The 11,832-nt window shown below is 40.0% G+C and overlaps 1 protein-coding gene across 1 annotated transcript; it reads right to left on the bottom strand.

Annotated features, from left to right (window-relative positions):
- Window positions 1-565: 565 nt before the first annotated feature.
- LOC124072760 (serine/threonine-protein kinase pim-1-like) lies at window positions 566-4,441 on the bottom strand. The gene is made up of 8 exons (XM_046414417.1): window positions 3,679-4,441; window positions 3,193-3,348; window positions 2,676-2,770; window positions 2,504-2,548; window positions 2,159-2,377; window positions 1,376-1,556; window positions 1,090-1,263; window positions 566-980 (listed from the first exon to the last, which is right to left on the bottom strand). The coding sequence occupies exons 1-8, from the start codon at window positions 3,854-3,856 to the stop codon at window positions 889-891; spliced, it is 1,140 nt and encodes a 379-aa protein (XP_046270373.1). The 5' UTR covers window positions 3,857-4,441; the 3' UTR covers window positions 566-888.
- Window positions 4,442-11,832: the final 7,391 nt, after the last annotated feature.

Raw genomic sequence — 11,832 nt, 5'->3', positions numbered from 1 at the left:
AAAGACACCTCAGGATTGAAGGTTCTCGGTTCTGTTCTGTTCTCGGCAGTGTCTGCATGTATTACCTTCAGCATTTTGCATGTAATGGTGCAGTGTGGTTGGCCCATGGATTTCTCTGATATATATGGACATTTTATAGAAGACCGAAATATACTGTACTTCATCAGACTGCTCACTTTCAACAGTTTCAGGGTGGTACCATTGGTATGCAGGGTCTGTGATAGCAATTTGGAAAAAAAAGCTGTTTGTGTAAATAGGAAGAAAGTAAGTAAATATGATGCCATGGGTTTTAAAAAAACATTTTAAAAACTTTTATTCATTATGCCAACATGAGTGAAGCATAAAGCAATGTAAAGTCATAAGCAGAGAGCACACTTCATCATTTTAGGTCTTGTCCATTCATTTAGACAAGCCTGTTTTATCTGATAGGATTATTGTTCTGCAATCAGTCTCAGAAACTGCAACAGTCTAAGTTGTTTCTTTTTTATTATTATATTATATATATTATATTATTTTATATTATCACAAAATGACCGGTTGATAGATTAGTATCCATTTTTTTTTGCCTTATGATGTGATATGGCTTTCGCCATAAGCACAAATCATAAGCAGCTCCTGACCCGGCCCAAGCTCTCTAAGAAGACGAGGAAAAACTCCCCAAAACCTTGAGGCCAGATGAAAAATGGGAAGAAACCTCGGGAAAGGCAATTCAAAGAGAGATCCTCCTCTCCGCGGACGGCCGGGGGGCCTAAAGGAACTGTAGTTGGTCTAACCGGAGCACCCGGAGAAAACCTGACGGTCCTGGTGAAGAAAAACTAGAACAGAATTAGTTCTTGTATTGTGAATGTATTGTATTGGCATGAACTCGTGTGTGAGTGTAGTGTTGGTTTATCTGAGCCATGGGTGAAGCTGGAGCTCCTTCAGGGTAGGTCGCAGCATGTAGGATGTGTTTAAACACTTCTGTAAGAAATCCTGGCAATCTGGAGGGAAAGAAAGATGAGAAAGTTGGAGCTGACAGCCACAGTGATTCCTCAGGAGGTGAATGGAAATGAACAGCTCTGTGTTTGCATATGAGTACGTTTTTCTTACCTCTGGACAGCTCATCGCTGATTGGCAGCTCATGTTTGAGGAAACTTGTGGTATCAAATCGGACTGTTCTGTGGAGCAGCTCATATAAGACCACTCCCATCTGCCACACTGTGGTGGGGCCGGGCCTGTAGGTATAATGACTGTACCACTCCGGAGGGACGTGTTGGGGGGTACCTACAATACACACAAGTGATAATAATTGAGGATGAAAAGCGTCTTTCTTTAAACATTAAAGTCACAGGCAGGTAAATTAGTGAGAGGCAGAAGAAAAAGCCAGATGGCTTACCACAGAAGACACGGTAAACTGATGTTTTCTTGAAGAAACAGCTCAGTCCAAAGTCAATGACACGAACACGCGGCACATCTAAGCTGGTCTCAATCAGGATGTTTTCCGGTTTGATATCCCGATGAAAGATGCGCTTATCCTCCAGTTCATTTGCAGCATCAACCAACTGTTTAAGTATGATCTGGAAGAGAGGGACACAAATAGAAAAGTGAGGGATCGGAGTGGGGAGATGGACTGTGAGGAGGTTCAACAGTTTGTGTCATGGCTGTGGGGTTTGGGTTAACTTTGGCTTAACTGCTGTGATTCAAAGCTGACAACAAACAACAGCAGGACAAAACTTTTGATCAGCAACATTTCAAACCCACAGACACCCAAAAAATTTTCAGTTTGTTTTGTCATCCAAACCAGATTGCTCCCAACCTGTCTGAGAGCCTACACAGGTTGCTTCTTACTCCATCAGAGACATGGAGCCTCCTACAACATAAAGCTGTAAGAACATGTAGGACTTTGGTTTTAGGTTCTTCCTTGTGTTTCCACTGTGGAAAACCAGAATATTTTCCACAGACGTGATGGAAAAGGTGACATGGTTTTAGATACCGAGACAAATGGGCAGCACAGTCCGCTGTGGCACAAAGAGGTGCTAATAAGAAACACAAGGAGAACCTGTGGCAATAGCTATATGTTACAGTATGTAACAGGTAAGTCACAAGTCATTAAGTTCTTGTTTGAAACACACACACACACACACACACACACACACACATACACGCTCGAGCAGCTTACCTTTGCCTTGTCCTCCTGTAAGTGGCCTCTGTTTGTCCTGATGTAATTTAAAAGGTCCATACATGGCATTGGTCTTTCCAGCACCAGGATGAGCTCCTGGTCCAGATCATACCAGTCCAGGAGTGACACGGGTGCTGATTCCTCCATTAATCCAGTTCTTCCAGCTTGGAGTTTTAACATCACAGCCACCTCAGCTGAGAGTTCTTTCCCATTTCGTCTCTGAAACGTTGAAGCAAAAACAGTGTAAGAGAAGGAGAAGCTCCACAGGTTTAGAGAAAAGCGTGATTCATCAAACACACATTCACTGGGCTGAGTGCAGCGTCCTGTTTGGTGTTGCTCACTTACCTCTTTGCACAACACTTTGTCTTTTGCTATGTGTTTGATGGCAACCTACAAGACACAAATGGCACTTTGGTTAGCACTTCCTGATCAGACTGTGTGTGTGTACATATGAGTGAGTGTGTGTATGAGTGAATGTGTGTAAATGTATGTTTCACAATGTGTGTATCATACTCACAGGTAAATGATCTTCTTTGCGGTAGCCAGCAAACACACATCCACAGCCTCCTTCACCGAGATGATTCTCCTGCTGGTATTTGGCCTCAAATTCAGCTAAACAGACAAACACATGTTTTGTTTAGTTGCCAGGAGCATCAGTTACACATTAAAAAAGCTCTAAAATTAATCCTTTCTAGAGTGATTCTGAAAAAGATGGGCCGCCGTGTGGAACAAAGGAAACAAAATGTGACAACTTGCTCATCCTTTCTGGCATATACTCCACTGAAAACAGTTTGAAAACTATATATTTATGAGCAGTGACTTTTGTGCATACATGTTTATAATGAATTTGATGCCAGGAGCACAGTTCAAACATGCTGCTATAGGGGCTACAAAAGGCTGGGGCAAAAACTCAAAACCACCTGTACATAACATTACACTGTGTTTCCAAATCAGGGCATCAGTGTGACCATTAATGTGACTGTTTTGTGTTGCACATTAACATGAAGTCAAAGCTTATGTTAATTACTACTTACCTCTTCGGGAATCTATCAAATCCTTCATGGTTGGCCGGCCCTTCCTTCTCTTTGCGCAGGGTTCTTCTTCATCAGCGGCAGCCTTCCTCTTTCCAGTCCTCTTGCTCACATCCTCCACTGTTGTACCGCACCTACTGGACTGTGTGCTGCTGCTCCCTTCAAAGGACAAGAGAAAAAGAGGACCACCAGGTTAATGACCAGTCACTAATGGAGAAAATAAGTCCATCTTTGTCATTCAGTGACTTCCAAAATAACAAACTAATTTTCTTTTCCAACATCTCTTAGTTAAAGAAATATTTCGTCATTTCGGGAAATACGCATCCCAACACATGCTTGAGCTGTTATTAGGTTAGCATAAAGACTCCTGAGGCAAAGGGAAAACAGTTCGCCTGCTCCCTTTCTCTGTGAATGTAGGTTTGGTTTTGTTTGTTCAGGTTTGACATTTAACTAATGATGTTGAACGCTAACTTCACATGATTCGCTTACCATTGCCAGTGTCCGCAGACGAGGCCGATCCTGATTCCTTCTCAGCCTGGTTGTAGTTCAGTCTTCTCCTCTTTGTCTTTGAGAGTCCATCTTCACCTTCTCTGACTTTTCTCTTCAAGTTCTTCTTGAGCGATTCCTTCTTAGTGTCGCTCAGGGGTTCAGAGTTGTTATTTGACATGATGATATTACAGAAATTTCAAATCTGATAACTTCCAGTAACAAGTGAATGTGGATCCAACACGTGTGTGCGTGTGTGAGCTCTCTCAGGGATCAAAGGAACGTGTTCTAGCAAACAGAACCCAGAATGTGCTTTGATGATATGAACTGGCTGGTGTTCCAGAATATGCAAATTAGAGTGTACAGTAACTTGTATGAGAGATGTCAAGGTAAATTATCATTATTATTGTTTTCATATTTCTTTAGTTTTACCCCCCCAAAAAACGTAGCCAATGAGAACAGAGTTTCCATGAGTTTTAGGTCACTCACGAGAGGTGCAAAAACTCCAAGGTTTTCCATATCCAAAGTGTCATACATCATCTGAACTGCACAGAAGGGCCATCTGAGTAGAGTGGAGGGCTGAGTCGTTCTTAACTGGCCAGTTAGCTAACGCCCAATAAACCACACATTCTTTGTGCAATTTTTGGGTTATGATAGTGAAAACGACTGATCTGTAAGGTCAATGATATCCTGTGGTGCCTTCTGTGATGCACGGAGAATAGTTTGTATTTTCAAATAGACTGCAGCCAGATTGTGTTGTAACCGCTCTGTTAATCCTTCAGTGTTACTGAGACAGTTTCACTTTTTCTGAAAGCCGCACTGAATCAAGTTCGAAGTCATCATGTCTAAGTCGTTTTGCACTACTTGGTCACTGTATGTGAGGACGCAGAGCAGTGACATGCTTCTCTGTAGCACAGGTGCATCACAGGAAACAGTTTTGGCTCATTTTCTGTTCACTCTCTATACTTTGGGTACAACACTCCAACCTGCCACCAGGGTAACGACCTCCACATCAACGTTGGTAAAACCAAGGAGCTGGTGGTGGAGTTCAGCAGACGCCAACACACCCCACCCGCACTGGTGAACATCCAGGGAACAGACATCGGGAGAGTCACCTCCTACAAGGGTGTTCACCTCAACAAAAAGAGCCAAAACAGACTCTTCCTTCTCAGGAGGCTGAGAGCCTTTGGAATACAGGGTCCACTCCTCACGAGCTTCAACGACTCTGTGGTGGCATCAGCCATTTTTTATGGTGTGGTCTGCTGAGCAGGCAGCATCTCTGCCCGGGACAAAAAAAGGGTGGACAAACTGGTGAGGAGGGCCAAAAAAAAGTTGTGTCGTATCTGCCAAGACCCACAGCTTACAGAAAGGATGGACAGTGGAAAAGTGACAGAAGGTTGATTTTTCTGATGAAGCATCCATTGAACTGCATCCCAGTCAAATACTGCAGAAGACCTGTTGGAACTCGTATGAACCCAAGATTCACCCACAAAAAAATCAAGTTTGGTGGAGGAAAAATCATGGTACGTCCAGTATGGGGGTGTCCGAGAGTTCTGCAGAGTGGTCAACAGCCTAAAGTACCAATTCATTCTTGCTGCCCATTACAGTCCAAACCACAAGAGAGGACAAATTCTGCAGCAGAATGGCGCTCCTTCTCATACTTCAGCCTCCACATCAAAGTTCCTGAAAGCAAAGAAGATCAAGGTGCTCTAGGATTGGCCCAGTCACCGGACACGAACATTATTGAGCACGTCTGGGGTAAGATGAAGGAGGAGACTTGGAAGACGAAACCAAAAAGTCTTGATGAACTCTGGGAGTTCTCCAAGACTGCTTTCTCTGCCATTCCAGATAGCTTCATCAATAAGTTATTTGAGTCATTGCCAAGACATTGACCTTTCTGTGCTAATAATAATAATAATAATAATAATAAATCTAAATGAATGATACAAAATTTTCTTTTGGTTTAATAAGCATAATCTAGAGGGCTTTGCCTTTCATATAAGCTACTTCTGATTTCAATTGATCAACTGCAAGTCTAGTTATTATTTGTTGTTCCTACAGCTTAGATAAGCGACAAAACTTTTGTCAGAGATTATAGTTGATTTCCTGTTTTATTTTTCAGTCTTTTTCTAACTTGTGTCTGGTTTAGCTTTTCATTTCCTGTCCGGTGTTCTCTCCTTTTTTGATTGCTTGCTCTGCCCCTATTTGTTTCACGTGTTTCTTGTTACCTCACCTTCTCTGCGTTCTGTATTTCTTGCTCCTCGCAATTCCTTTCGTCTTCCTTTTGTAACTCCATGATAGGTGAGGCTTCAAAATATTAACTTGTTGGTAATAAAAGAAAATCTCAGGAGTGTTGTCAGGCACTAAATCAAAAAGATTGTGACAAATATAAATCAGATGTGAACATAATTCAACGATCTATAGGTATTAAAAGCCTCCTCTATACTATAAAATATACAACACCATTGATTTGACATATTTCAACCCTTGAATCAAACCATTTTTTAATGGATTTTTTTTTTCTGTTTATTATCCTATCATTGCACTTGTTTAGGTCAGATTTAGGTGCAGGATAGTTAAGAGGCTTACTACACTCAGTGGCGTCTCTGGCACAGAAAGCCTGATGGGGCACAATAAACACTAAAATGCAAAGTACTTCTCAGTGAATCCACACACAAGTGCACCTCATCAATTAAACCACAAGCACGTATTAATCCAACAAGGGGAAGGAGTGAGCGGAGGTGATATGAGTGGCATTTATCAATAAGAGCTCACAGAATTATGTTGTTAAACAGCATCAAATTACAAGTCCAGACTTTTTAACCACTAAAATGATCAGTTATAAGACATCCATAGCAACATTTCAGAATAGGGAAACCCATTGTTTAACAGTCCTTAGCTTACGGCCAAAACAAAGATCTTCACAGGGTGTTGTGAAGCTGACTGGTCATCACTGCCCAGTAGAGCAATTTCTCATTTGCCACAAAGTTTTAAGCATTTTATTTCAACCAAGAACATACCTGTTCTCTTCTGTTTTCTGCCTGTGACTGTCAGTTTCATGTTTGTGAGTGGCATCGATCTGCGCCTGGTCCTTCCAAGCAAGCTTAATCTAATGGCATTTTCCACATGTGAAATGCTGCTTTTTGTGCTTGTTCAGCCATTCTGAAAGATGCTGAATATCCTTAAATTCTGTAGTGGTCCAAGAGCAGGCAAGGAAAGCAGAAGAGTGACTTTTTTGGCAACACTTGTAGTTAGCCACTTTTGAACCAGTTAGCCACTTTTTTTCTTTTCCCAGCTGAATGAGCTGAACTGAATGAACTGAGATTGACCGGCGACCAGTCCAGGGTGTACCTCGCCTCTTGCCCGTAGTTAGCTGGGATAGGCTCCAGCCCCCCGGCGACCCTGACGGATAAGCAGCATAAAAATGCACGCCATTTCAACAAAAATAAGTTCCCATTTCCGAACTCATCCATTCTGACTGGCTAAAGGTGTTTGGTCCGTAAGGGCTTCCATGATATTGCTTTCTATCCTCCTTAGACCCGACCAATTCATTTGTGTCCTTTATAGTGGACATTTTGTTCACCTGTGTCTTCCTTAAATATTTGGAGCTAACCTATCAAGACCTATAGCATTCTGTAGAGGACATCCTGGGCTTTCCAGTGATATGTCATGTGATGGGTTTGCATGCAGGGAACTTTACTTTTTTTCTTTATCAAGATGGCCGCCATACCAACAACCACATTTTATGGAAAGAGGAGAGGTAAGTCAAATATTCTTTATCTGTTGATATTTTTTCCATGATAATTATATATATTCTTGTTTATTGACATATCAGTAACAATATTTTTACATCTGAAAACAGTTTTATTGTTTCTGTTTTGAAATAACAGTAATTTAATGAATGTCAATTGTAGTGGACACCAGGATCATTTTAATGTATTTAATGACTGCACATTGTTGAGAAAAAAGTGAAGCAGAGAGGATTCTATACGGGAAAATAGAGTGAGATTCAGATTTGGAGCTGCCAGATGAGGAAAAGGATGAGGATGAGTATCAGCCTGTGATAGGGGAAGATGGGGATGAAGAGGGAGAGGAAGAAAATGCAGGAGACAGAGTCAGAGAGAGACCAGGAAAGTCATCGTGCTCTGTGGGCCAGGACTAACTTGTATGTTTTAATTGGTTTCAGCCTATTGTATTCAATCTTATTGTCATTTTTAGAGTTTTGTAATATTTGTACTATGTGTAACTGCTGTTAAATATATGTAAGTTGTCTATATGCTCATGATTTTGGTCAATAGGGAGTAATATCACATCCATGACAATGAAATTACTGCATTAATCCAAATAGATGTCTAAAAATTTAACCGGTACTCCTTTTATTAACTTGAATTTATTTGTGTTTTTTTTTCTTCATCCATCATAATAGATTCACACCTGTGCTACCTGGGTTTCCTGCCTTTCAACATGACTGCTAAAATATGCAGAGGAAAAAGAAATGCAGAACTGCTTATGTTCTTATGTCTTATTCTATAGTTCACTGTTGAATTAAATACAATTGTTTTTTTGTCCTTGCAAGCTACAAGCAACAAGCAACAAGCAACAGAAAAGTGATACAGAATTTTACTGTTTTTGATCAAAGTAAATGTGTTCTTTGGTTAATATCACTCTAAAGACATAATCTGTTCATTTTTTATATTCTGAATTCACTTCTATTTTCACACGGAAATCGTCCTGTTGTACTCCACAGTGGACATGATGTGAAATTAAAATGATAAATATATTCAAAAAAATCAAAATTGTATGATGTTTTTTTTTAGGTCCAAATAGATAGGAAATCACACAAAAAAAGAAACTGTAAGACACTTTTTTTTCTTCAGTTCTCAGGAGGAGATGCACTGGGCTGTACTGTATGTGTGGCTACTTTGTGGTTATGTGGGCTCTTTCTAGTAGATAGGCTTGTGCTACATATCACATCTTATATGCAGCTTTGATTTCGTATTTGTTCATTTCAGTTCATTTGTGTGGGGTGGATGAATTTGTGCAGGTAATTTTGAACTCTGCTGGCTGAGGGGAGCAAAGAATGGCCTCCAGAAACTTTTTGAGCAAGAGTTGTTCAAGGTCAAGGTCAAGGAGATTTTTTTTTATTGTCATTACAACCGTGTGTGTAGTGCATACAGCCATGACACAACGTTCCTCCAGGATACTACATGGTGCTTAAAAAAGGAGTACAAATATTGAGTATAGAGATAAAAAAAAGCATGAGTCCGAAATACAACAGTACAATAAAAGTATAGACAACAAGACAATAAACGCACTGTGATGAATTCTGAACTGAAGTCTATGAACAGCATTAGCACATATGTCCTTATTGTCCAGGTGGGTGACGGGCAGATGGAGGGTGGTGGCAAAGCCGTCGTCTGTAGAGCAGTTGGGACGATATGCAAACTGCAGCGGGTCCAGTGAGGCCGGCAACAGGGTCTTGATGTGACTCATAACAAGCCTCTCGAAGCACTTTTATATTTGTATGTATATTTGTATATTTAGATTGTTACGAGTGCTGTGCTTATCCTTCATTATCTGACTCATGGTTCAACTGTTCACAATTCATAGAAACATTGGTGTCTGGTCAAATAGTGACAATTATGTAAGCATCCTGTTTAATGAATTTTGTGCAAATACTCAAAGTATGGATTTGAATCTTTTCCTGTGTTTTGTGTTCAGCCTCTGATTGTGAAGGAAAAGGCAGAGAACCTCATACACCAACCATTATTTGGTTTAGTGTAATACATTATCAGCACTGGCCAACTACATGGGCATTTCACAAAGGACTTCAAATTTATGCAAAGTAAATGAGTCTAGCCAAGGATTTATTCAACACATGTCAAAAATGAAAACAAGCTGAGCATGTCAAAATATTCAGTCTCTTTAACTAAAGGGAAGAACTTGTGCAGTTCTACTGGGAACAGGAATGAGTGCAGACAACAATCATACTGACTCCAAGCAATACCTGAACCTTGGAGACAGATATTCATTTAGTGTTTAAAGATTTAGGTAGTAGATTAATGGTCGTTCATTAAATATTCTTTTTGAGTTGAGCAAAAAGAAACTCTCCAGCCATGTGGCTCTATGGCTCCTATACATTACCTTCTCTCTACTCTCAGGGTTTCTATTCTCTGCACCCAAGAGGAAGAAACTTGCTCTAAAATCACTCCTTTTTTTCCCTGCTAATCAGCAAAAGAAACTGCAAGGTTCTGAATCAAATTATTTTGATCATCTGGACAACCCACCCTATTCACCATAACAAGAAAAGATGAAAAGCCTAAATGAATGCTATTGTTACCAGTATTCATTACTACAATTTACACTACTAACATACTAAAATTTATGTGTAATGCACATGTCGAAAACTGAAAAAGAAAAATTATGTATTATAGTCAAAATTCCATAGTAAGGGATTATATGTAATCAGGGTTATATAAACAGATTATCAACTTACAATCAGCCCAGATTACATTTGAAAAAAATATAATTATATTATAGTTTCATTGTCATGGGTTACTTGACAATTTTAAAGTTAGGAAACATTTTTTTCATGGATGAGAATATGCTGAATATGTTGAGTATAAAGTAATTTATTCTTCTCAGGTTGCCAGCTCTCTTTATGTGACTTAACTAGTATTTGCTTCTGTTTTTAATAATGATGATGCTGGAGGTTTTAATCCTTTTTATTGACACTGAAAATAACAGATGAACCTTTTGAATAAATATGACTCCGGTGTTACAACAGCAAAGTCCCCTCTGTGTCCTTTGACTCAAAAAAGTAACAACAAAACAAACAAACAAACAAAAAAACCAAAACAAAACAGCAGCCCACATGTTGTATAATACAGGCAGTATAGCTGTAGTGCATGCCATTGCTGTTTTTCTTCTTATTTGATTTGACCAAGTGTAAATGTACAAATATGCAAAATGTATTGTGCTTATTTTTTAGTATGTTGTGAGAGACAGCCTCACATGGGGCACCAGTTATGTTGTGCACAGACTATTAAGGATTTTCAAAGATATTTATTTTATATATATTATATATTTTATATTTGCTATTATTATTTATATTTATTAATAGAGGCAATGTTAATTTACGGTCAACACCACTTTCAATTAATAAACATCTGTTATGGACTACAACTAAACAACAAACACAAGCAACTGTATTACAGCAAAAGCATGCATGTGGTGTGCGTATGTGTGTGTGTGTTTGTGTGTGTGAGTGTGTAGGAGAGAGGGGGAGAGAGCAAAGATGGCGGACAAGTCTTGCTTGGTTAGCAAGAAAGGAAAAGGAAAGGAGGAAGCAGATAAAACAGGGAGGATCCTATCACTGAGGTGCAATTTATTATTTCACCACACGGTAACGAGGCAGGGGAGCTGTTGTTCAGCGGGCTTGACACCCGTCCTTGAACTGGTAAAATGTCAGTTTATTGGCTGGTGGCGATAGGCTCAACAAGAAAACGCTCACGCTGAAAGTAAACAAAACAACAAGCAAATCAAATGTACTAAATTCAGCAAACAAAGGACATAACAGTCCTTTGATAAACAAAGGGACATGGCCAACAACAACAAAGTGCAGTTAGCAGTAATGAGTTAAGTAAATGCTATAAACAATAATAAGAGAGGTCTTATGATAACAACGTAGTTAACAGGAATTAACACGCTTTCTACGTCTCGGCCCAGACATAAGTCTCTTGCTTTGTGTTGGTCCGATCCGTTGCGATCATAGCGCATGTGGAGTCCACTCACGTGGTTTCATCACAGTCCTTAGCAGAAGCCAGCGGGGCTCTTGTACGCTCTTCAGGTGGCAACAGTATTGACTTCCTGAATGGGCAGCAAGAAAAAAATTGCGGAATTAACTCAACTCAATTAACTGGCGACATAAGCTGATTGTGCACATCCGTCTACCTCGGGCCTGGTAAAATATGAGAAAAAAGAAAAAGGGAGGGAACTGTCTGGCTTACTTGACCAGCGAGCCAAAGATGTGTGGCCTAAGTCTTAAGGAAAAATAACATAAAACAAATGATGACTAAACATGGGTTGGATGTTCCCTTTAGTGGCCGAGTCATCGGGCAGAGTCTGGAGTAGCTCCGGTAGTCACAGCAGCAAATG

This window comes from Scatophagus argus, chromosome 16 (assembly GCF_020382885.2).
Source record: "Scatophagus argus isolate fScaArg1 chromosome 16, fScaArg1.pri, whole genome shotgun sequence".
In the NCBI taxonomy this organism is placed as follows: Eukaryota; Metazoa; Chordata; class Actinopteri; family Scatophagidae; genus Scatophagus; species Scatophagus argus.
This window is presented reverse-complemented; position numbering and strand designations above follow the sequence as displayed.